Here is a 27,314-nt window from a genome sequence, read left to right as displayed (position 1 = left end):
TTTTTTTTCGCTGTACCAAACTTTCAGACTCGTAAATTTTAATTGCTTGTACTTCAACCTCTTTCCGCTGAAAGTGGATACATCAAAAATCATCTCATTTACTTTATGCACGCTAAACATCCAAGATTTAATCAGCGGTTGGTCGGATTAATGTACAAAACTCGAGATTGCTTTGCCGATGTTCAATCGTCAGGAGCGATGTACCTACTTGTATAAATTTCGATTCTAGTTCGAATCGCGGTCTTGGATTAGAGTGAAAGTTTGTAAAAAAATGGCATCATAATTAGACGAACATCCCAGTTCTTCAAGTATAACACGTCACGGACTCGTTTACGGTGTATGAAGCGCTGAGATTATAATTAAGCATATTTTTAATTAAGTCGATTCATCAAAATAGTATAAGAGTCTCCTAAACGGAACTCTGGTAAAAGTTGAGTGTCCGAATTGTTGACTTTTTTTGGTGTTATCCCGCTAGATTCTTAGTTCTGAAATTACCAAAGACTAAATTTGTAGCGTCTAACCACAGAAATTCACAATTTGTGCCAGCAATTTATATACTAAGAGGAATTTTTAGTTCGGGTTACCGCTCAGTCCTTAACTATTTTCATTTTTTACCACAACCGAAAAATACAGTTCTAGGTACGAAATGAAAATTAGTTTTGTAACTGTTACCGGAAAGTCCAGTATCCGTTACTATTCTTTCTCATTACGATCACTGTCACTACATTGTCTTGCAACCGTTGCGAAAATTTACTGCTTGTGCAACAATATATTGACGTTAAAGCCTTATTCGACTAAAAAAAGTACAGCAAACCGAGAAAACTGATTTTGCGTTGCAATTACCAAACATGATGGACGATAGCGCAAAATGGTTACGCGTACCTCGTTTTTCGTAATCCCAACAATATTCAAACAGTTTTTTTAACGATACCTGTTTTACTGAATTTTTCTAATTACTGTAACAAATGAAATTTTTGTCAGTGTAATTCTGTAAAATAAATATTTCAATAATTGGGTCGAAACGTGTCAATAACTGGTAAATTTTTACCTTAGGTAAATCTTGACCAAGACCGAAGGTGAAACATGCAGAAAACGTTCCGCTGTAGCGACACTCGAAGAGCCGTGCGTTGAAATCGTTATCTGAAGACAGGATCAACATATTGGCCGTATAGGATCAGGATTCGATTCCTTGAAGGGGAACAATCGAAAGTAGTATAAGCCCCGCATCTATAGTCGGAAAGACCGCTTGTCCGACGCGCAAGGTTTAAGTCTGCGTCGGTGAAAGAGTGGCGTAGCCGGTGTAGGATATAGGCGCAAAGAAGGTGTCGGAGTAGGAATAAGTATCGGGGAATCGGTAGCCGAGCGGCTCTCGGAGGAGCGGAGGAACTGGAAACGTAAAAGGGTAACTCACGGTCGCGTTGAGGAGGCTGCCGTTGCGACGGCCGGGGGTGGACGGGGGGCGGCAAGGGGGGACGCACACGACGGAGGCGACGCGGAGCAAACAATGGTGGAGACAACCGGCCCCCGCGGTACCGGGGTGCCTCGGTGAGACAGCAGGTGCTTTGTCACCGGGGGAATAAATCCGGACGACCGCGGCTGGCCGATCCTCCGAGTCGTCGGTCCCACCCCGCGGCCCCCGGACGACGCACGGCACGGTACCTGGATAGGAGTTTTCGCCGAAGAGCCAGGATGACGCAACGGAGTGCGTGAAGCACTCGTCCTCTTCCGACCGGGAACGGAGAGGCGTTGAACCTGGAGCGTGCGGAGGAAACGCCGCGTCTATAAGGGTTCGATGCGGGGGGACCGAAATATAGAGCGTTTTGGTTCGGCTAGTGGGGTTTGTTTTTCTTCGAGATAGAGAGAGAGAGAGAGAGAAAGAGGGAGAGAGAGAGAGAGAGAGAGAGAGAGAGAGCGGGACGCCGGTCGCTTTGCATACAAGTCAGGGGAGACCCTTTTAACGGTGTGGGAATCAACTGGTTATAATACCGTGCTGCAGGAAATCTTTGTCCGTGTGGACATAAATCCTGGAGAACCGGGGGCCCAGAGCGTCCGGAGCTTCGGGCCCCTCTTCGGTCCCCCGGCATACACCCCGGGACACTATGGAGCGAACGCCCCCGAGGACGGGGCAGGTGACGGCAGCGTTCTGCATATAATAGCTGCCGGTGCGACCGGTGATCGTCGCCACCCTGGACGACGGACGATCCTCCGCGCGACCCGCGAGATCTGGTCGTCCTGGCAAAATGGCTGAGTTTCGGTCTCGGGGTTCGAGACTTTAGTCCGGTTGCCGGTCGGCGTACGCTATCCGGTTCGATGTCAGAGCATATCGTCCGATACACGCATCCGATTAGCATAAGGTAATGTTAATGACGCGAAAGCCCATAAATACGTCATTCGTATCGGCCCCCGATCGCCCAGCATCACGTACAGCGTGATCGTTCCTCGGCCTGTATTCGCGTCTGTGTGTTAGACATGTGCAGGTATACACACAGGTACATAACTATATACGTATACACACGTATGAGATATGATTCGACGTGCTGCAGGTCTTCTCAGCTCCGTATGTAATAAATAGCCGATAGACGGCTAAGAAATGGCCGTCCAGGGGAACCGAGTGGACACTTTTTCGTCTTTCGGGATGGCGGGGGGGACTCCGGGTGCCCTTGGCAAAGATTAGCTCGACGCCCGGGTTTCGTGCTCCGTGTTAACCAGGAGCAGGTACCGACACCACGCTATGGGAAACAGTCCCTCGATTCGACCAAATGATACTTTCAGACGACGGATATCGCCCCGTTTTCTCAGGGCAAACGTACGTTGTACATACCAGTGACAATCTTTTCCTCATGATGGATTCATGGAAATATTCCTATTCTTCATCTCACGATTCTAGTACAACTATGGCGTAATGTCGTTTCAGCACTGGACACCGTTATCAACGTTTTGACGAAATGGAAAGGTGGGTCCACTACCAGTTACTACAGTCCAGTTGGTACACTATGAAAGTTGGAACGATGATGAGCCGTTTTTTAGCGAAGCAATACGATAAATTTGAGAAACAGTTTCCAATTTCACTTGCAACGATTCACCACTCTTCTCAAACTACCAAGAGCTAACGTCCATTCCCCGCTAACTGGTTGTACAACTAGGCCGTTTTCACGGGAGTGCTTTTGGGTTTTGAGTCGTCGGTCGGCTGCGTTAAGCAGTTTGTTAATCACTGCACGGTATCCAGGCTTGTTAAGGGTCCAAAGTGCGTGAATTGGCGCGAAAGTTTCCCCGGCCAGTAGCCAGGCAACCTTGTAATCGGGGACCCCGTGAACCCTGACTGCAATGAACCGCTATTAGCAGTGATGCGCGTCGCGGCGTAACACGGCGGTCAAGGGACTTCTTTAAGCGGCGCCGGACGCGACGGCCACCGCCCGTGTCTGCGGATCGTTGTTCCGCAAGTTTCGCAAGTTCGCCGTCCCATTATCCTATCTGGGTGTAGCTGCCCGGGGACGACTGGGCCTTATAAGGCCCGCTACACGTGGTGTACCCGGAGGATTTACACGTGGCTCGACGCATCCGGAACCGCGAATCCTCGGCTGAGATGGCAGGGCAAAAATTCATCGCCCCATTAACGCCGACCCCCAGCGCTAGTTACGACCTGGGTAATGGCCGTTGACGCTTGTCCCAGTCTGCAGGCCTACTGCGAGAATTTCCTCGTTTTATCGTTAGTCTGATTTTTATCCTGGACGATGAAGCTTCTGCTTCCTCTGCTCGTGTTCCCTCCCTCTTCGTCTTCCTCTTCGGCCTCCTTATAGTCACCCTCGACGTCGTTCTCTTCTCTTCGAGAAAGTATTCGGCGTCTGCCGAGACCGTTCTATCACCCTATCTGAATTACAAAAATTGCACGATTGTACCAGAACACGAATAAGAGTGACTGGCTGTGCGGAAGTTCTGGCATCTCAATGCCCAAGTGACCCGATCAGGCGATGATCGATGTCAGAATCGGTATTTGTTTTAGGACCCCTGATCGCCCTCCTTGGTACCGGACCCGAACCAAGCCACATAATTTCTGTACAATTTGAGATACGGTCCCGAATTAACCCCGCGGTAGCCGAATCGGTAAGATCGTCAAGGTCTTCGGGACGGGGAGAAGCGGCGACGTAGTTGGGCCTTAGATGGTATCGGAATCGTCTGGGCAGGGAGTCAGCGTAGAAGAGTCGCGGCAGTCCGCGGCTAAGTGAGCCTAACCGAGGCAAGGCGAAGCGAAGTAACGAAAGCTGCGGACGCAGAAGGCTCCCGGTATCGCACGGCGCATCGTCTTCGACGGGCCATTCGTTACTTTCCTGGGACCGTCGAGATCTTCGAGGCATTTCGTTCAGATCCAGCGCATACAGACAGACGGACAGACACACACGCGGCCGCTCGCCTCAGGGTGATTCGCGCCTCGACGTGGGCCGCGGGTTTCGAGCGAATCGCCTCATGCCCGAGCCTTGGGACCGCTGACGTTTATGGTCCCGCGAAGCCGAAACTGATCGGTTCATAAAGCATCGAAGAGCCGCGAATCCCCGGACTACAAATCAACCGGCTCCGCCGATCGCAGCCGCAGTGTTTCACAGATCTGCTCATGCGCTTCACCGCCGAATATCGGGGCCGTACGTCCCGAGGTGTACGCCTCGTCGAATTTGGGGACCTTCGGGAGGAGCGGCCGGAGAGCTGGTCCGGGCCCGAGGGCCCAGAACGGATCGACGTGATGCGAGCAACGATGGCTCTACATCACTGCTCGCGAGGTCTCCTGGTGTGGGTAAGTTCGGATGTGCCGGTGAAAAATCCGCCGCGTTTTCGGAATTCTTCACGTTTTTAGACTCGGGCGAGGTGCCTGCAGATGTTCCTGTAACCGCGTAACAGTGCCGGGTATTTGTGTTCCTGCACGGCGGAGGAAGCGAGGGGTTCAGATCTTTGCGATCTCTTCTTGGTCCTGGGAAGCCAACTCCGAAATGTCAGAGCGACACTTCCAATGGCCTTTCAGATCGTGATTTGTCGTTTCCCCCTCTGCTCTGCGAATCGACGCAAAAAACTGAATACCGAAATCACCCGGCGAGATTAAGGTCTTGCGAAACTGGTGCCTCAGGCGATTTGGATACATTTTTCCGCATGTTTTTGTCCACCAGAATTATTAAGTCAGTAGAAGCAAGTATTCTGTGATTTTGTATCCTACTGTGAGGTCAGTGTAGTCAATAAGATGAAAAATGATCGAAAATAAGGTAAAAACTTAATTTTAAATGTTAAACCGGTTGTGAATTTAAATGAACTGGGAAACCGTCGAATCAAAAATTTGCTCGACTCAATTTTGTCGGAGTGAAATTTTTTGAAAAAAATTTCCCGACAAAACTTCTTAGCAGTGTGAATAAATATTATACTTCATAAACATTACGTAAAGAATTCTTCTTCGGTTTTACAAAACGATTCCAGACTCCGAGTTCGAGCTTCTACGTTGAATACATGCCTCTCTTGCTATCCTCTGCTCCGAGTCAAGAGGCAGGAGCGATAAGGGTCCGTTGCCACAAGCCGATGAGAGTAGAAGAAGGAGGAAGGTCGGATGCCTCGGCGTCCCTCTGTGTTCTTTATCACCGTCCCGGTATGCTTGATAACGTTTGATTTGTTTCAATCATAAATATCCACTCTCGTAATATGGCGGCGGACCGAGGCGGCCGCATCAGCCCTTGACCAAACCCAGGCTGGAGGGTGAAAATACCAGAGATCCGAATGCAGGCGCGTCGGCACGCACCCTGCAGCTGTAGCTGATCTTAGCGGCACGCTAAAGGCGTGTAAAACGGGATGCTCGATATCGGCGAACGAAATTACGGAGGGGTCCTTGAATCGGAGATGCCCGGAAATTATTAGCAGTGGGAAGAGGATATGCGGAAACCGCTAGAGAATGCCGAAATGAATTTCGCCTCGTTCAGCTTTTCCCCCTTTTCGCGTCAGGGTGCAGGTGCAAGACGCCCGCGTCTTCGGGACCAAAGTCAGCGCGGAAAGAGCGATAATAGCGAGGTTTTAATGAGTGGAGGTAGAGCCGCAGAAGCGAAAGAAAAAACGAAGTAGATAGAAATCTCGACGAGGTATAAGGTATAAGGTACCTACATGCATGTGGGGGAGGAGGAGGAGGAGGAGGAGGAGGAGGAGGAGGAGGAGGAGGAGAAGAGGAGAGAAGGAAAGATACGCTTTCAGCCGAGGGGAATAATAGTCTTGTGTAGGATTTGCAGTACCGCGACTCCTCCTTCGGCGAAGTGGCCCCCACCTTGCGTGTATCTCGGATCTAACATCGCGGCCTGTAAATCTCTCCGACTCGCAGACTAATTCTGGTCAATCCGTAGGCATCGATAATTACGAGCTGCTGCACGGCTTCGGCGACTTAGCCGTGCAGGAACTGTGGTTCCAGTCGTGACACAGAGATTTTCCCTCGTTCAGCTTACTTCAGGTTCAAGGTGAACTCCGCGCCAAGGCCTCCTGCACTCTCTTTGATCCATAAATCGTGTAGATCAAGTAGATTGCGTATATAAACCTATACCCCCTTTACCCAAGAGCTAGCTCTCTCTCTCTCTCTCTCTCTCTCTCTACACAGTTCCGATCTGCTTTACGATGACCACTCGGTGAATTATTCCTACCGCGTGTTGCGAGTTGCTCGGCATCTGCACGAATGAGTTTATAGCTATATGCGTAGCAGCGAAAGAAATGATAATTTGAGAAAATATGGGCACGTGCAGAACGTATTCTGCATATTCTGCGATGATTTCCGAAGTGATCGGTAATTTACCGAATAATTGCAAAATATCGTACGAGTTGAAAAGAGAGCACTGAATCTCGCGTGCCAATTTGGCGAGATTTTCAATAGCGATAACGGCTGCAGTTGTAGTCGCGTATCGTCGCGGTGAAAAATTTCCTGAAACTCGCAAGGGTATGTATACCTATATAAAAACGTAGTTGGTATTTACATATTCCGTGGTATATAAAGGGGATAATAACGAAGCACGATTAATATCGACGGGGCGGCATTAACCAGTTCAAGACTGTTCGGAGCAATTAATTATCTGAATATTATACTCCTCCGGTTAGGGACTAATTAGCAGCGTTGCCGTCTGGCAAAAAAGCCGCATCACGCATGAAATATTCTCGAGCGAGCCGATATTCCAAGTGTGGGAAAAATCCCGCACTGAGAAGGAAAAGAGGAAAGCTAGCCTTATTTATTCAACTAATCGTGCGGCGGTTTCTAAACGCAGACCATTCCGGATCGCCTTGGGGCGGTTTCGAGCCGCGCTTGCATCCAGAATTTCTCAGTTACATCGGTCTAATTAAACCGGTTGACCACGAGCACGGGGTTCACGACGTCACCGTCGGGGTTCAACGCGACCCCCGTTTTACCCGGGATATTCGCGTCGATAGCGCGGGCGGCGGGTTTCTTTTTGGTGGGCTTATTTTCCCCGCGGGCGGGGCACGCGTGAGGCGGTTCCAGGAGCGTCGTCGTCGGGCCCTGGGAAACGGGACGTGTGTATGTGCGGTGGTATTTCGATAAGAGCACCGTGTACCGAAGAGGCCGGAATATATATTTGCATTCCGGGTAAGGGTGAAGTGCACGCGGACAGGACAGCTGGAGGCATCGAATCTTTAATTCGAGATACGGGAGACCGCGGTCTCCCGCAGGAATTGATAGTCCGACGTCCTGCGTTTGTCGAGCTAATTACTGTAAGGCGAGAGACGCTTACGCTGCCGCTACACACAAACGGCATTAACGGCGATGCCCATCAATCCTCTCGGCCCTGCTCCCTCTTCCCTGTTCCCTTCACCCTCCTGCCGATCCTCGGCTGCTCCTGCACGCCAATTCTTCGCGCACGCACCGCCCTCGCAGTTACACCTGCCGGCCGAGCTCTTCTCTCCGTTCTGTCGCCTTCCACCTCGCTGGACTTCGAGTGCAGTTCCTCCCTTTTTCATCGGTTAAGACTTCGCCCCGAGGATCTTCCTCTCGGATGTCCGCGATCGGCTCGGAACAAGCAATGACCGCTTTATCGAATCCTTTGGAATCCACGTCTTGTGGCGGAATCGCCGATCCCAACGAATTTATAATTTAATACGTGATAATCGCCGAGACAAAATCACTCGGTTCTTCCTTCGGCGTCTAAACGAAATCTCATGAATAAACAGCGGGATGTGTTGGTATCCTGGAAAGGCAGACTGCACAATGATTGTACGTCTTCACGTCAGCTGCGCATGAATTAAGAGAAGTTGAAAGCGTGTACATGTAAGTTTGGTAATTGAATTTGTCACGTCCGCTATAAGGGTACCAACACGAACGTGTAACGGAGGTACCATTCGCCTGTACATACGAGAAGAAATTTCATTCACACGAGTCGATCTGGCGTGGTACAGTGTTCGTTGAAATTTGTTATTTCCTGCCAACGGCACATGACGATCGGTTTACGATAGTTATCGCTGATTGAGTATGCGTTCTGTCGTATGGATGTAGAAACCACCTATACAAATACAAGTGGCATAAATATGTAAATCGGATGTAATCTCGAAGTCGCATTAATACCTACCTTTGTACGTATCCACCAGCTACCATCAGCGAGTCGCGTAATTCATTTGAATTTATAATTACGCGTATAATAAGAGAAAGATCGTCTGGACGTCAGTTTCACGTTCTCAAACAGCGCGAGAATTATTGGTGCCTTCAATGCAGGGAGAGACGGTTTTTTAGTAACGATCGATGCGAGACGAAGCTCGCCGGGCAGTCGTTACTTGGGAAAAATGAATTGAATTCACAAAAACTCGGCGAATCGTTCGAAATTCAAAAAGAAAAATACAAAACTAAAATTGTCAACTTACCTCTGAGGTTATCCTACAAGCAACGATGAACTCACCGCGCAGTAATCGTGATCCAAAACCAACGACGCCGATTCCTGCAGGTAGAAACAATCGAGGAACGATTAAAGGTGAAGTTATGCCGGTGTAACCTGGGCTAGAACAACTTCATCTAAATCTAGTCCCGCGGTACAAGATGCAGGGAGGGATGTCACGCAGCGATAGCAGCGGGGTACGTGCTACACCCTCGCGAGTTTTCTCACCGCAACGGCCATCTTAATTACCGAACGAGGCACCGCATATATCAAAGAGCCGGAGGAAGGAGTCGTCCTTTTCGTCCTCGGCTCGTCGCGACGCCGCGACGCGTCGATCTCTCCTCGCGAGTCCTCAACTGACTCCTCGACTCCCAGTTGCATGCATTGCGGTCCCGCTAATACTTACGCTTCGAAAGGCCTCCTTCAGGCCCTTTTTCGCGCCCCCCCGAGATCACGACGTCTTTATACTCCCCGTGAGACGACCGCTTATTAATTTTACGACGGACGGTCGACGCTGCGCGTCTCGCCGGCGGTCCGTGATCGGAGCGAAGATTAGAGTGCTTCGCGTGTGTTTGTTAAGGATACGTTTCCTCTCCCTGTTACAAGGACTGCGACTGCGAAGTGCAGCTTGCGAGCTTTTCGCACTGGTCAGGATCAAGGGACGACCGCAGCTACTTGAAATTTAATTCCTTGAATTATTCACGTTTTCGAGATGAGAAATTTATCCAAAATTTTTCCCTAATTCGGTATCTAAATTAGTCTGGTTAAGATATTTAGACGGAACTCACTAATCGTGTGAGTAACTTTAAATATGTGACTTCTTTTAATTTTTTATTTACAAACAATTTCCCGAACGATGGAGATTTAATTTCTAACAAACCGAAAAAATCTACATTACATACTTACATAGTTTCTTTGGATAAATTTTCTGAAGTTATGCAAACAAGCACTAGATTTTTTACAAGCCTTCCTCTGTCGATTTCTATCTATTTTTATCCAAGAGTGTGGATAAAAATGTAGAGAGATTCAAAAATTATAGAACGGTAAGAGTGTGGAATTTTTAGAATGCCAAACTCTGTCGCCTGAAATATTGACTTTTAAGATCTAGGCAATTGTAAAAATACCGACGATTCTATGCTGTAGCTTTCGGTATTGTTATTCATTCATATAAGATTCCATATTTCGACTTCTTACACTTTAAAATTCTATTAACTAAATTTTGGCCTCTTTGAAAACTCGACATCGTAACGTCTCTTCCATTCTCTGACGTTCCTAAATATTCATCGCCGCCCGAGTCCATTGATTCGGTTTATCGCAGCATAATATCTCTGCTGGAAAGTAAAAAAAACTGACGTTCGAGTCAAATCCAACAGTGATCCCTGTATAAACGGAGAACCGCGTTTAGCGTCAGCAGGTTGCGAACCGTGAAATTACCACCAGGTGTAATTGGGGTAATGAAATTCGCAGAATTTCGTCGCTGCGCGGATCTTACAGACTAAGGATCACGAGTCGGGTGTCGTAAGGGAGGCTCGTTCCTCCAGGGTGACACCGACGCGGCTCCGAGAGGGCAAACGTCTTTATATCTTCATTAAGGAACGCGCCGCGGCGTTCCACTCGGATTTTTAACGCTGCATCACGTCGCGCCTTACAGCTGTCCGTAGTGCTAGTAGACCATAGAGCCGGCGGAGATCTTGTTCCTTAATTTTTCAACGGCGTTATAAATATCGGGAAACTAGTTACGGTGAACGTTCGGACACGGCTGCTCGTCACCGGACCCCAAAAAACTCGGGGTCAACGCCTGACGGGCCGACGCATAATTTCGATACTTGTATTCAGGAACGAACCAACGTTTTTCCCAACGTCCGAACATGTCCCGCAGCAGCATGTATCTTCGCCCGCGGCGTGTAGGAAACGTCTTGTGGAACCGCCAATAAATCACCGGCAAAGATGGCATATGCCGTCAGGTAATGGTGGGACGGTGTTTTCATTGGTTTAAAAAAAACATATTCTCCAAGAAATTAAATTTTTTGACTCATGCGCTCGTAAAACCGTACACCACGATATTACCTACCAGCTGTATTCGTTCGACGCCTACTTTTGCCCACGGATCCATAAGCCAGCCGCCAGCTCACGCTATTCCATGATATTCGTCAAATCTGGAAAGAACTCGTTGCCTGCTGTCTCGGGCAATATTGCATTTATTTCCACGAAAGTTGCTGTAATAAAAAGCGTAGAAAAGAAAGAAACAACGAAAAAATAAATAAAAATAACACCAAGGCCATAAAACCGACCTACAATCTTTCCCACTAATTTCACTTCCAAACATTCCAGACAAAGAAAAGCAATTAACAGAGTCGCTGCTCCGCTCGCAGCAAAGGTCGTCACACCGAAGTCGCACTGCGGATACCTGGTACCAATGATCACTCCCGGATCGTTACACGCTGCTGCATCCCCATCAATTCCGAGTAGGTATTTTAAGTCACTCGAATTCATCCGGTGGACACCCGCAACGGGTCCATCTTCCATGACAAAGGTATAATTTATTGAAATTGAACTGCGCGAGAAGCAACCGAAGGCGTCATCACCTCGAGATCGAAATGTCGAATGATCTCGCGTCGGATGAACACCGTAAGAGAGAAGAAAAATGCTGAGGTAATATATAAATTTTCCACCGCATGGCAGTGGGTAATTGGAGGAGAAGGCTTACCGCGACATCGAAGCGCCGATACCTTTGTCTTAGCTGTTTCCCACGCTGGATGAGAGGGAGTTGTAGAGGCGATGGGACTTTACCGATCTGCGATTCACCTTCGTCGGTTACACTGGCTGGTTGCGTCTCTCGCTGCCTGCTGCTGCTGCTGTTGCTGTTGCTGTTGCTTGAGAGTTACAGGAGAGCAGAACGTATAAGCGAGGAAGGTTCGCGGGGAGAAATTCCGGCTTGGAGACCTGAATCAGTATAACACCGCGACCGGTCGACAGCGGACACATCATTACAGGGCCTTGCAACAGTTTGGAGCGGCATCGAGGGGCCTACCAAGCGATCCGTAGGACGGAGTCGTAAATATTCGGTCGCCAAATAATGCCGGGGACCGCGCGAACTGCCCCACCGACCTCCACCTCGGGCTGCAGCCGCTCGTAATGAAGGACATCCTCGTTAATTAGCCGATAAATTATTCGTCCCAACAGACGGCTGGATCTACTTTTTCTACATACTTACGGCTTGTGTCTTGTTGTTGGAATTCTTCACTCCGCCGCGTGGACTTTGAATCATTTCTTAAAATACACGTCGCTGCTGTATTGAAAAAGCGACGAGCCGCAGTGAAGGATGAAGGAAACCACGGGTGCCTGATTTTTGACCTCTTTTCATACAATGTCAAACACACGATGCAGTCGGTACACTTTTTATTGAAATCGGTAACTCTGTTAAACGTAAAAAAAATTTATCTCTCTTGGCTCTCTTCTTACTTAGCCTCATTTTCTGCCACCCTCGATTCTCAGGCACTATTTTACTCCTGAGGTTGGATTTCGGGAGAACCCGATTCGGGATTGTACATCGAGGCGACGTGGCTAGCAGCGAGTTCCGGGGTCGGGAAATTGTCGTTGTGTTTTTGAAGAAGATGGGCTCGTAGTTCCCTCGAAAAGTTCGTCCTGAAGGTGTCGCAGTGCGTGCATTCGTATATCGACTTCCCGGGGTGAATCCTCGTCGAGAGCACGTGCTTCCTGAGGTTCTCCTGAGCATCGGCATCCCGAGATCCCGACAGAACGAGAATAGAACATGAATAAGAAAAATGGGAGAAAACGAGGGGAGAAAAAAACAACGCATCTAGAAGGCACGGAATGAGACGGTCTCGTTATACTTTATCCCAGCGCTCGATTGCCTTCTCCGCCCCCCTTTCTGCCGCTTCAGCAGAGTTTCTACGTATCTTTGCCCGTTTTCAAATCCACCCTGTGTATGGTCACGACCCGTGTGTGGGTTGAGGCACACGAGCACGTACGCGATATTCAAAGCAGTCTTATCGGGTGTCCCCGAAGCGTTCTGTACTCCCGCAGAAAGTCTGCAGGGGTCAATGATATTCTCGAAAACGAGACTCTATCTTACCGGTGATTGAATTGATTAGGCAAATCTTCCCACTCTAGTATCTGTGCGCAGACTGAAATATGGATACTTTTCTGAGAGCAGAGGAAACGAGAGAATTCACCCGTTTTCTACATATTTCTCTCTAACGATTTCGACACTTTTACATTTTCGTTTGGAATTTTGGAAAAGGAAATGACGTGAAAAAGGAGAAAGAAAAAAATAAAATATAAGCGAAGACCTCGGCGCACGCAATAATTAATACGATAACTCTTACATCCAAAATCTCCAGGTTGGATCGTTGCAGTCGTGCCGAGTATAAACTGTAATTAACGCGGTAAATATTCCAATTTAGCAGATAACGAATGTGTTACTTCTGCACCGCCCGAGTCGCCGCCTCGCACCGTTGCTAACTACCCTTCGTTCTTCGAGGCCGGATAAGAATTGCGGTGCAAGTCTTGAAGAGACCGTTGACTAAGTGCCTTCGTACCCAGGTTTAATCCACCGGGTCGTGAAGATTGTTTTTTTGGTCTTGGACAGGCCTCTATGATCGGATTCCGAGGCACGAGTCCATGGAAGCTCGCGAAAGTGGAAGAAAACAAACCAGACATCCCACCGCTGCCACCGTTTTTCGCGGTATCGTATAAACTCGTGGAAGTTTGTCTCGGCGGGATTCGGAGTGAATCAGGAAAAGGATGAGAAGGAGGATGAAGAGGGCGAGGGAAAAGTGGCTTTTCCGTAATCTCGTCGACGCAGCGTACCTTGGGACCGTTAAACGGCTCGTGCCCCGTTCCTTATTAAAATACTGAGCAAACAACCGCTGAGAGTGCGAGCTTGGTGTTCGTTACAACACCTGGCTCAGGCCGCGATGAAACTTCGTCGGTGAAATTTATCGAACTCTTACACCTCGGGCGATCAGGCGACGATCGCGTGTCTTCGAAATTTATGTCCGCCCTGTCCCTTGCACCCCGGTCTCGTTCATCGCGAAACGCGTCAGACTCCGCAGACTCAACGGGATCCTTGTACGGAAGAGTTTTTCCTCGAGATTAAATCATCCTCGAGTAGACGGCGCATGTTTACTACGCCAACGATAAAACGTGGCATCGACGATTTTTACGCCGACAAAATTCACGCGGATTACCGCCATATCAAATAATGTCACATTGGAGACAGTGAAGGATGTCCAGTTTCAACATTGGAGCCTATTTCGAAAGAGTTTTATCCGTGTGATCGATGAGCAGTGGTTTGAATAATCTTCGCGTATCGTTTCAGGAATTATCGAATTCGGTAACATTTTAATCGCCGAAAGCCGATACTTTACGAGGTATTCGGTGATGACTCAAAAACCCGTATACATTAATTTCCATACCGCAGTGAAAAGGAGTACCAGAAGTCAAAAGACTGGACAAACTCGTAGAAAATGTTTGTTCTTACACGTCGTGAGTCTGACTTTTTTCACTGAAAATCTTTTCTCGATACGGTGATTTCAAAATGGAGACATGACTCCGGAGTCACCCGCACTTCAATTTCCTCCGGCAGCCGGATTGTAAGCAAAGTACGCCGATCCCATTGGTAGAGTACGTATTCCTGATCGCTGGCTCGTACGTAAGAGGAGAGCGGCGATCAAGGGTCAGGGGGTGGCGGGAAGAGCGGGGGCAGGGGACAGGGGGAGCCACCGGATCGAGTTTATGTCGCTATCAAAAAGACATGGTCGCCGCGGTGCAGCGCGCATCGCAACGAAACCCTCAAAGAGCATTAGCATACTGGACGTGCGCGGTATGATTGCCGTTCGTTCCCTCGTTCACTCGTTCATCCGTTCATTCGTCCGTACGTGTGCGGGCACATTCGCCACGGAGCACAATTAACTCGTTATCTTATCTCTTGCGGCACTGCGGACCAAACATTAAGGTGGTTAAGACTCACGGCATCTAATTTACGCCCGTCCCCGAAGTCGCCAAGGACGTCAAACCCATAAAATACCTACCTTACTATTTCCTTTTTCGTTCGCGATCCAAAGTTGACTCAAAGTTTTACCACCGTTCGTTCCTCGTCAATCTACCCTCGCGACTCCTTTCAACCCCTTGTCGTAACTTTTCGTTAGTCAAATCTTAAATATCGATGTTACCAAGACTCGTCTCATTCTCCTAACAATGGCAATGATTCTTTGCCTTTCTATGCAACGTATGATTTACTGTTTACTTACAGTAAATCTGTAATGTTGAAACTCAATGACTTTTCACTTTTCAAGTCAACGAACTTTGGAGCTATTTGAATTTCTGGATTTCTGGATATACTAGCTACTACGATTCGATTTTGGTCCTTCCGTCACCACATCACGATTGTGCCGAATTCGCAGGATGCTGAAAACCTGGAGTACGAGTATAAATTATAGAAAAACAACATGCTTACGAAGTTGTTGCTGGCGTAGGGGCAATGGGCGCATCTGTACGGCTTGGAGCCGGTGTGAAGTCGGAGATGTCGATGCAGGTGGGATTTTAATTTGGTCTTGAATTCGCAGCCGGTATAAGCACAGTGGTAAAAATTTTTATCCAAAACTTTTTTCCCAGCAGCGCCGTCCTGCTCGTCTTCGATGGGTCTTCGACGTTCGTGATAGTTTTGGTGTCTGAAACACGTCCTTGAATTTAGGCAGATTGGTACAGAAGCGATATTACGTAGGATGGCAGGCGTGGATAATTTACCGTCACATTAATGTGACAATATCTTGAGGATGTTTTTCTATTACTATATTTCATATTAGATAAAAATATGGGTCGTTGATGTTTGAGTTAACGAAAATGGATTGTCGGTTGGATTAAATGAATATTAGATTGGCGTAGGAATTAATTAACCTTTGAAGGAATCGTTGATTTTTTATTCAAATTCTTAGGCAAGAAATCGATATGACAAACAGAAAAAGAAATTGATCGAGAAGTACCTACATCGCATTCTGCACAAGTACGACGAGTATTCAATCATGTCAGCCATACAGATCGTGTCACTTCTTGATTTCCAATGGTAACAGTTAACCTCAGATGACAGTAATTAAGTAAATTTTAAGCAACGCACAAAGGTTGTATTTCTTCATTTTTTTTTAAACCTTTCCAGCATAATAATATCTCGAGAGTCATGATCCGTGCAATTTATGACAGCTGGTTAAACCGGTCGACAATTCGCAATATGCCTGAAGAGTTTATGTTAATCGATAGAGCAATTTAATTTGATAATTTCTGATCGTTACCATATCGTATTCACCCGGATACAATTTGTTATTGTATATACAACAATCCATACACGTAGTACGAACCGGAGAGACGAGTGATCATAATATACGGTTATTAACGACCCGCGACGCGTCTGATCGAGCAAATTATCGAAGATATCTTCACCGGTTACGTACCAACATGTGTAGTCGGAGGATTAAAAAGCGCTGGGGATGAACAACGCAACGCGTCTGCTTGACGTATCACAGGCGGACTATTATGATAGCGGAAAGGACATGCGCCTATGAAACGTACATCATCGTGCCCGCGTCCAGGTATATATATATATATATATATATATATGTATATACATATGGGAACGCAACGCGCTTGGATACCGACCAACTCGGCACGCATCGCACGCCTGTACGAATATAGGAGGTGTATATCAGGTTCGAAATGCGTGACACGTTTAATTAAAATGGTCCGTGATTTACTCTGCCACACAGCGCGACTCTGTTCAGCGGTGTCCGGCTCACGTACCAAGTGCTCAATTCACGATGAATTATCGCGCGGGCTACCGGGGTGACACTTATACTCCTGCAGGACCACCGCCGCAGGACGCGATTCGCTCCACTCGCTGAAGATTCCTCGGATCTCAGCAAACCTCGTTAATTAGAGTCTCCTTGAACGAGAAAAAAGCGGAGGGAACACTTGACGATATATTCGAACAGTTCGGCGCGTATAATGATTTTTTCCCACATCTTTCAATTACGATTTTCAGCGGCGGTGGGTACAAGGCACTCGGAAATTTCCGATCGAGCTTGAAATCGCCAATTGGACTAAGGGTGAACTAATTGGTGAGGACCAGGTGCGCGAGGTGGACCTCAGCCTAAAACTAATTGCCTCGGTTGCCTCGACGTGTGTATACATGCGGCTAAAATCCGAATCTGCCGACTCGAACGTTTAATCCAGTTTCGGAACAGCGCCGGAAGTGAGCAGCGAGCTAACGGAAACCCCATCGGATCCAATCGATCTCATCCTCATCCACTTTTTTCCTCATTTCTTTGGTTTTTCCGACGAGGTTCAGCCTTCAGCTAGTCGAAGAATGGCGATTATCGTCATCGCAGCGTGTTTCACGTTTCCGTCGATCCTTGGTAAGCAAAAAATGGGCCAACGGAGGCACGAGGTGAGGGTTGGACTTGTCAAAAGGTGACTCCGGAGGCATGTTGAATAATAAATCACGTGCATGGACGCGTGACAAGCGCGATCGAGTCACGGTGAAGGGGTATTTAGACGGAGGAGAACGAAAGGTGGAAGGATGAATACGGGGATAAACCGACCTACAAATACGCCGGATTAATTAATTCCGTACTTCCGTGAAGCGATCAATCACTTAACGGCCAGTGCGCGGCTAATGGCGAGTTTATACGAGGAAATGACACACGTAAATAACGGACGCGGTGAAGTTTACGAACAGTCTTTAAAGTCTCCAAAGCCTCCGGCGCGGCAGAAGGAGACTCGGGCGAAGACGATCGTCTCACTTGTGAGCATCGAAATGCGCGGAGTAACATCTGGTTATAGAAAAGAAACGATATGATTTAATCTCACCTGCGTAGCCGCGTCGGCGATATAGTTCTGAACGAGCACTCGGGGCACTGATACGGACCATCCAGCTCCAAGATGTCGTGAATGCGTTCGCGATGAATCTTCAGCTCCCTCGGGGTCCTGAGGGCGGTGGGACACCCGGGAAGCCCGCAGAGAATCTTCTTGCCGGTATGACGAAGCATGTGCCGCTGCAGTACGTGTCTGAAAAACGGAAGTGGCGAAATCGTTGTTCAACAAGCGATATAGCTTCGGACTAGCCGTATGAGGATCGGAATGAGGTACGAGACAGGTACATGATCGTGCAGAGCCTTTGATCTTTTGATAGTAAAAAGTGAGCGCAGGTGCCAACGCCGAGTGGAAAGGTACCGAGATCGAGTCGGTCGTCGGTAAGTATGGGTAATTACGGGAAAGAGTGAAGGGGAAAGGGGGTTGAGGTATTACGGACGCGACGGGCGGAGTGAAAAGGCCAAAAACGGACGGCGAAGCGTCAGCGTTAATATTTATTTTATGACAAAACGCGTTCGGGTGAAATTATACCTGTATTCTAAGCAATATATGTATATGTATATATATATATATATGTGTGTGTATATATGGGTATATACGTATACACATGTCCGTGGCAGGCAGGTATCGAGGATGGACGTACGTCGTCGGCGGCGGTTCTTCGGTTATACCGGAATGTCGCAGGCGTGACAAGACGCCGTTAAGTCACCGGGCATGTTGGGCAACCGGATGTGCCCACTCTCAATAATTTACCTTTGAACTGTCAACACATAAAATATGCACGCCGTACGTAATATTCAAACGTATAATCCAGTCGTTAATTATTGTATGTTCGTCAATAACACCGGTGACCGCGGTCTGCTGATGTTGCTGCCGATGCTTATGCTCTACACCGAACGAGTGGCCATCATCGTGTCTTGACATTTGTAGAAACTTGTTCCTTTCTTCCTCCTCTTGCCTGATTTTAAGTCGCCTGATTAGAGAGGGCGCCTGGCATTCGAGTGCCAATATTTTTACGTAAGTGTCATTAATTAATCTTGAAAAGTTTTAAACGAATCTGAAATGCTGGCGTAGACGCGTGATGTGGAATGGTAATTGAAGTGGGCATACTCACGGCTTTCGATCCTAGAAATTCTTATACGTTGAAGCGGATTTTCTTATTGCTGTACGGTTTATCGAACCAATATTAATATAAGAGTTTTATGTCTGGCACGCTGCAATGCACTTCTCGTAAAACTTGGGATAATATTATTTACACTGTCAGCGTTAAATGGGTTACACGCGTGAACAAACTTGTCGGCAATTTTCTACTTTTGCAACAGTTTATTTACCTACTTGAGTAATAGAGAATAACTTTCTAAACAGAAGTGCGATGTTATCGTGAAGCTGATTCGGATGGAATGATTTATTTTTTAGATACGAATTCAAGAATCAAGATATCGGTGACAAATGTCGATGGATGGGAAAAATTGGAGAAAGTCGACGACGTCGAGATTTGATTTTTGATCGACTCAGTCTAACGGAAAACGCGATAGAAAGTACGTCGAATCGATTATAACACAGTGAATTCTGTCGACTCGAAATAAAAGATAAACACATACACAATTATAGTTTACAGTTGCGATCTGGCAGGTTATTCAAAAGCCGGGTTAATAAATTACAACCCGCCACGCTCGGCAAATCAATTTATCACGATAGTTCGTAATATAAAAGTTGAGCCAACGCGGGCTAGAGCCATGATTTAATCACGGCGTAGGTCGGCCTCCTATAATAATTCAAAAGTAACCTGCGCCGTATGTCCTCGATTGGCAAACTTGTCCACATATAAAAAGAGAAAGAGAGAAAGAAATGAATCGCGTTTCGTCAAACGTCGCCAGGTCATCGTACGCCGGAAAATTGGTCTTTCTTATCGCTCTCATCCGTAAATCGGCCGTTCGCAATGGGGAAAAATATTCGTACCAACGGCAGCGTCGCTCAGCGGATCGGTACCAAAGAAAGGGACTCATTCGTACCCGAGGGGCGAGATCCGGTCGATGGGAATGTCAGAGCGTCGAAGCCCGGGCGGCACCGTTGTTGGTTGGCTGGGGGGAGCGTTGGGCATTAATTAAAAAGGTTGAGCATTAAAATGATTTGTTTTAATTGGTTGAGCGAGCTGAGGTATTTATGACCGGTCGCTCGCAGGACGGTTCTTCATGCCCGGCTTCACCTCCGGCTGACTTCGCACGCTGCGGCTTGAAAAACTGAGCTCCTATCCTTCCTGCGCTGCATCCGATCGGTATTGCGTCGATTCCGGGTCGGCGGAATGATCGCATTAATCAGAAAAGCCTCGGACGAACCTCTCTGAGAGTCTTCACCGCTGGCTCAAAACCAACGGCGATGGACGCCGGCGGAAAGCGGGACTGACCGATCAGCCTCCTCGACCATGGGCCGGGGTCAGAGATCACGTAAAGAGAACGGAATCGGGATCGAGGCTGTTTGTCAAATGGCCGATCTTTTGTACGGTCATTACGGATCGATTTCAGGGGAAAACAAATTCAGCCACCCACGATCATCGCCGGTCCTGGCTGAAGTGTGTCGGTGTTGAAATAAAAAAGGAAAACAACAACCGATGTGTCATTTTCCGTTCACGTTTCCTGATTCGATGCAAGAAAGCAGTGTTCTTTTTTTTGCGAATTAAACGAGATGACTTTAGGACGTGAATTCCCAAATCACCGCTTAGGTGCCTAATTAAAAGCGGCAATAAGCAAATAAGAGGATTTCCGTTTCCTGGAGCGGCGGCGGCGGTCGCCTTTCTTCGAGAGGATTTCGGGCCGAGCTGATTGCCGCGTTAAATACGGAAACCGCAGCGCGGCTGACCTCGCTCGGCATCCAGATGACGCGAAACTTTTCGCAGGCTTCGTTTACGACCCTCGGCCCTCGGCGCCAAGTCGTAAACGCGGGATCCACGCCCTCGAGCCGCAGCGTCTCGCCCTTGCGCCGTGTTTATTTTAGCCGATTATTATATCAGCGGGATGTACCGGGTGCACCGACATCCGCGGAATTTCCATCCACCTTCGTCATTCCCGTTACAGAATCCGAAGAAGCGACACAAGCCTTGGACGCAGGATATCAAACGACGCACGAAACGCGGATCCGGTTTCGTTACGCGCATACCTAGAGAATACTAGCCGCCAACTCGGATGGGTTTGGGCTAGGTCGGGCTAGGCGAGGCTAGGCAAGGCCTAGGTCGTGAGGATGTAATCGGATTTATACGGGCGAGTGGGTGGCGAGGAATATCTCGAGGAGTGGCGGCGGCTGCGGCGGCTATGAGCGACGGTGAGTCGGTCTGGATGGGCCGGATTCGGGGGCTGGCCGAGCCGGAATGATGCATGGCCTCCTCCTGGACTCCTTCAGCGTCGAAGACGCGCCGAGTCCAGGGATATCGAGGGACCGCGTAGAGCCGAGAGGGAATGAAGAATATCGGACGGTCGGTTGTAGTTGGGCCATGGAAGGAGGTGACCAAGAAGAAGAAGAAGAAGAAGAAGAAGAAGAGGAACACAGAACCGCCTCGCCGGCCCCCCGGAGCAACCGCTGTCATAACTCAATCCCACCTCCGTCCGCTCGTTCCTTCGTCCGTTCGTCTCACTCTGCACCTGCATCTCTACGAGGTATCCCTACACGCCTTTATATCCCTGCGCCAGTAATAGCCCTATCAAATTCTACCCGAATCAACCTGGATATGTATATTGCATTCCGTGAAGTGTGCGCTAGGTATAGTCCCAAAGCGAATTGGTCTCACTGATGCGATGCGGCGTTTGTTCTACCTGCATTCTGCACCGAATTGACAATTGTACTAGAGTAGTTCACAAAAAAGTTTTTTTTTCATTCAACGCCAATTTTTCATAAGACTGTTGTACCTTTAACTCACGATGATAAATGATATCAAGAGAGATCTTTTTTATAGGCATCAATGTTTGTTACAAATTAGGTCTCCGGATATTTTATTCCATTTTGCATATTTTGAGAATCATTGTGACTTAAAATTGAAAAAACTGAAAAATCTAAAATAATTATATTAAATTCAGGGAAACTAACTGTTTTTTTTTTTTATAAGATAATGTTTCCTACAAAAAATGTCTCTTGATATTCATCATTTTCGTCTGTATGTTCACGCGAAATCGACAGTGAGTGAAGGTATGCATTTTTTACGTGTTATTTCAATGTAAAAACGAAAATTCGAAAGCGGGACCTCCAAATCTTATGCGATCGAGCTTAAATTTGCAAAAGATTCTCGTTTTCATCACAAACGTCACTGAAAAAACAAATTTCTCTTTAGTGGACCACCGTAACGTATACGTTACCAAATTTTCAAACGTAATTGTAAATTGTTAAGTTTCTATTGCTCATTTACATCGTAGAAACAGAAAACACAGACAGGAGAACTTCAGTGGAACCTTAGAGTTCTGAAATCTCCCTGGATTTCATTCGTCCTACACGGGAAAATTTTCTAGTATGAAATTATTTCTCGATTGGCAAAACGGAATTCACGAAATGAAGTATGGCCGGTAACTCAGCTAAACGGTTTGACGCCGGGTTACCGGAGATACAATAACCAATGTTTCTTACAGGCACATCTATTGCAATATAATTTACAGTGAATCTTACGTTGCAACGTTTGTGCAGCAGGAGGCGGCGTCGAAGCGTTGCGGTAAAACGGAACAGCTCGCGGTGTGAAAGTTGAGGAAATCTTTTACAACCTCGGACTCGCGATACTTTTTACGCTGTGAGCACGTGGTCTGATAAATAATTAAACGAGTTATTCCAAGTGTCGTTAACCATGGCGGACGTGGACGTCGACATGGACGCTCGTTTCGCGGCTCGAATAAAAACGCGTTTGTTTCATGGTCTGCGTGTCACGTACGTGGATGCACCTTTATTATACGTACAGAGTTCGTACTTGCGCTATCTGCGATACTCAACTTTGGTCGGGCACCATGTGTGAGAGGACTCGACAAGAAGACTCCCATGGAAACAGATTGTTCTAAGATATTAAAAGTAATGAATTCTTGAATTTTTTATACTCGTATGCTTTTTTGTCATTCGTGATTTAGTATAACTAGGCACTGAAAGACAGATTGAGTTCATAAAGAAAGTCCTTTTTTCGTCAACCTGAGAGCTCAATGGAACGTCAACTAAAACTATCAAAATTTCACGCAGTAGACCTTACACTCGTAGTAACGTCGAGGAATTCTCACTTCTACATTAATTAACCTCAAATACGTTGAAGAAATTAGTTTTCAGGCGTTGTCGCGTTGTATCGACCGATCGTGATAGTGGAGAAATCGAAGATTCGAAATTCCCGGCAATTCGAATACAGATTTAAATCTATAAGCCATAGATGAACCGCCCGAGGATGGATAAAAAGGCCGACCACGGTAGATGAAAAAAAAAAGAACAAGAAAAATGTAAAGGCTTTGGAATTCCTGCACATAAGAATTCATCCCGTGAGATCGAGGTATATCACCCGAACAAGAGGACAGGTAGGTATTTTTAACCGCGAGTGAAAAGCGCGAGGTTATACCATCACGTCCCAGCGCCTCGAGCCGAGGAGTTTTCCGGATCCGGGTACACATATAGATTTGTATCGCACGCATGAGTGTGCACGGGTTTGCAAGTACGAAATCGCAGGAGTGCCTAATTGGCCGGGCGGCAGTCGGAGCCGCGGTATACACACGGGCTGACAACGATTAGGTTAGGGGGCGTAGATTACATCTTCCCCTAGGGGGCCGGTAAGCGTGGCGCGGCGTGGCGTGTCGCGGATGCGTATTACCCGTTTGCCCGGCGCCTACGGACAGCGTAGATACGTATACGCGTAGGGTATAATCCACCCACGCAGCGACGTAACGTCCTTACAAACACGTTTTCGTGTCACGCGAGACGTGTGCACATATACGTAGGCCCGTAACGCGAGATGGACCCCGACTTCCCCCCCTGCGACACAGAGTCTCGTATCGGCCCACCGGTCCGTTTTCAAAAAGAAGGATCTCGGGGAAAATTCCGAGTTCTGTTTGCCTGCGGATGGGGGGAATACAGCTGCTTCGGCACGTTGCAGACTCAGCGTAAGGCAGTTTCATTAACCGAGATACGTGACTAGGCGAGAATGCGTGTACACCCCCACACACACACCGACACACGAGGCGCACGCGTGTGCGCGTCCGAATTAATCGAGCCAATCAAACTCGCCCCCCTTACCCCCTCGTCCCATCGCGTATTTGCCCGGACAAATACCTACCTTCGGGCTGGTCTAGGTGCACGATTTTACCCGCGGTAAGAGAAGGGAGGGAGGATACTCGAGTGCAAGCATCCCCCTTTCCGGTTTGCGCAAGATGAAAGGAGGGGGCGACAGCGTCAGGAAGATTAGGGGTACGTCGACGGGGTGGTTGGAGGGCGGGGGCGGGTGTCGAATAAACAACAATATTATAACGCAAGCTTAATTGCGCTGGAGGGCTCGGTAACGGTCGCATAAATCGGGACCCTCGCAAACGCGAAACTAACCCCCCTTTGCCCCCCACCGCCGCCGCTTCTCGCTGGTTTCGCGCCTCTTCCGAGGCCCCGAAGTGGGGATTCATTTACAATAAACATGTCGCGAGCTAATTTCAACGAGGAAGGGAAAAGATCTCGCCTTCCTGCCGCTCATAACGACTCGGTCCGCACCCCCGTCCCATCAACCCCCCTTCCTCCTTTAACCGGGACAAACCGCGCGCGCTAAGGTTTGTGGGAACATCCGTCCTGCAGGGATTCTCTTCGCGGTGCTTTTTTAGGGTAGGTGTGAAATAAGGATAGCGCGGTTTTTGCACTTCGCATTCCTTTGTTTCCTTTACAACGCTGCGCGTGTTTTGACCCTGATTTTATATGTTACATGTGCTGTGGAGCGCATCAGGCGAAGGGAGAATTGCGTCACGTTTGTTTATTATTCATCAGGGTCGAATAGGTAGTTTTTTTTTTTTTTTTTTTTGGACTATTCATGTTTTCAACTTTTGAAATTCCGTTGTCGACGTAGGTTACTCAAGTAAATGCGAAATCTTTTCGTATCAACTGATGGAAATCTTGACCAATACAATTGTTTTTAATAGAGAATGAGTACGGGAATTGCGAACCTCAATTATTGTAGACCGAGTCACTTCGCGAATCTTTTTATGTACGATAACTGTGCTGTGTTACGATGCGATTTAAAAAAATTGATCTGATCTTTTTCAAACAGCTTTCTGTAGATTTCAGAGTTGCAGCTTCTGAATCCTAAAAAAAGAAAAATCCCGCTATGAACCTTGAAATGAAATAAAAGGATAATGGAATTGGGAGTTCAGTGGCTTATGTTTTTTTTGTTCCGTTCTTAAAGACTTTACTAATGTAATATTCATTACAATCATTACCCTACTTGTCGACATCATCTAATTGTTAGATAATACGGCACCTAAAATTGGAAAAAAAAAATAGTGAAATTATTTACGTGACACGGCTTGCATCAGCATCCATACCCGCCAAAAGGTGCACGAAATCAATTTCTGAATCAGAGAATACACCGTTGTCATATCTCGACTCTCGCTTCCACCCTCAGCAGGCGTAACATCGACGCTTCACGCGATAAGTGTTTATTATACTCATAGAAAAGCATGAGGGCGTTGAAGAAGGGGTCAGAGTGTACGAGTGACCCCTATAAAACTATAAGGGCGAAAGTATGTATACAGGGAGAGAGAGAGAGAGAGAGAGAGAGATGCAGCGACAGAAGCAAGAGCAGAAGCAGAAGCGGCAGCGACGCGTCGCGATGGCTGCGGTTTGGCGGCGCTTCAGCGGGGGGCAGAAACCGGGAAGGAAGAGGGGGGGGGGGGGGCGGAGGTGACCGGGGGCCTGCAGGACGTTCAGAATGGTCGGCGACCGCCGCCAACTCCGTGGCTCTGACTCTGTCTCCGCGGCCTCGACCGCAAGCCTGTTTTATTTTATGAATCGCAATATTTCACCGGACAACTGGACTTCGCGAGCGGGGCGGTCACCACTAAACTGTCTGCCGCGTTTATACCCGCATGCGGTATAACGCGCATACACGAAGACGGGTTTTCCCGGTGTGTGCATATGCATCGCAGGCGCGCAACGCGTCGCATCGCGGGAGAAGGACGCGCTGCACACCGTCTATCCGCGTGCCTTCGCGGTCCTGCAGGCAGGCAGGCAGGACCCGCCGGAGGGAGAGGACGGGGGGAGAGGACATCCATCCCGTCACCCGCACCCCCGCGGACTCGACGGAGGACAACGGAGGAGGACCGGCGGGCCCAGGGCGAAGGGCGCGCGATGCGGAGGAGATGGGAAAGCGCAGCGGTGGGGAAAGAGGGGGTTTGCATTGTCTCGAACCCATGCAGATCGCGGGCGCACGCACGCACACACCTGGGCCCGAGGTATTTAAGGGCGCACGGACGGATGCGGGGGCGGTCGGGGAGGGGGGGAGGCGAGGGGGGCGGACGCCATTACCGCAGCCCGAGATAAAAGATACGCGCGCGCCCGGTGAGGACCATATATGTAAATATAGGCGGCCGAGAACGCGCGTAGGCACTTGCGAAACGTACGGTCAACGGCGCGCGTATGTAACATACCATCTTGAATATGCGCATACATCGTGCCTGCGAGCGTATTCTTGGAAATGGGATCAGGATCGGGAGCTGCCTTCTGCCTGTCCCGTAATTACCTTCGTTCTTTCCGCTACAGGATCGCGAGCGCGTTGCGCTGCGCTGCGCGATGCGATGCGATGCGACGCGATGCGAACACGCCGCCGAGCGGCATAAGGCCCCTCGGCTTCGCTCCTGCGACTACGGGTCCGGGTAACGAATGGCCTCCTCCGCGGACCCCGGACGCCTCGCGCAACGTCCTTTCAGCTCCCTGCCTGGGCCCGTGACGAGACATTTGCGCGCCACCTCGCCTGACGCACACCTTCCTCTACCGTTGAAAGATACTTCGGACGAATATCTTTCAATTCAGCAGGTCCCACGACGATTGATATCGTACAATTTCGCGGTATTTTTATCGCATTGTGGTCACGCGCGTTTTTTACACTTCGTGCAGAAGAGGGTGTAACGAATATGCGATTTTGTTTCTACTAATGAGAAATAATTGCTTGTCCGATTTTTTTGAAAATTCTTAGCCTCGGAAGCGACGATCGGAATAAATCCAGTGAGAATTCAAAATTCGTGATTTCTCATTGTCGGAGTCTTCTAAAAATTTGATTGACATTAATTTTAACCGCATATGTAAAACCGACTGAAATGACCAGACTCCGTTTCGATATTTTTAGTTTCTTACCAGTTTATTTATAACTAAAATTCATAAAAATTTATCTCTTCATTTCGTTCGGATACTTGGATAAAAAGTTTGTTATTTCAAGCAAATAATGGGATAAGAGAATATCCACGAATAAAATCTGGTTGAGATGAACTGGATTACCGCGTGCAGAACAGCAGCCCAGATGCTGGAGAGATCCTTATTCGTCAATTGGTTGGAGGGTTTTCTAGGAAACTAATTACAGAGAGTATCTAG

General features: G+C 48.1%; 1 protein-coding gene across 2 annotated transcripts in view; it reads right to left on the bottom strand.

Annotated features, from left to right (window-relative positions):
• Nucleotides 1-12,257: 12,257 nt before the first annotated feature.
• LOC124297487 (zinc finger protein Xfin-like) overlaps nucleotides 12,258-27,314 on the bottom strand; it is a 38,761-nt gene continuing 23,704 nt past the window's right edge. For both annotated transcript variants that reach the window (XM_046748582.1, XM_046748584.1), the window contains exons 7-9: nucleotides 17,757-17,954; nucleotides 15,355-15,568; nucleotides 12,258-12,601 (exon numbers count right to left, since the gene is read on the bottom strand). In XM_046748582.1, coding sequence (XP_046604538.1) covers nucleotides 12,377-12,601; nucleotides 15,355-15,568; nucleotides 17,757-17,954 — 637 coding nt within the window. In that variant the 3' untranslated portion in view covers nucleotides 12,258-12,376. The remainder of the gene's footprint in view (nucleotides 12,602-15,354; nucleotides 15,569-17,756; nucleotides 17,955-27,314) is intronic.

This window comes from Neodiprion virginianus, chromosome 2 (genome assembly GCF_021901495.1).
Source record: "Neodiprion virginianus isolate iyNeoVirg1 chromosome 2, iyNeoVirg1.1, whole genome shotgun sequence".
NCBI classification, from domain to species: Eukaryota; Metazoa; Arthropoda; class Insecta; order Hymenoptera; family Diprionidae; genus Neodiprion; species Neodiprion virginianus.
The sequence above is the reverse complement of the archived record's forward strand: the minus strand, read 5'-3'. Positions and strand labels throughout refer to the sequence as shown.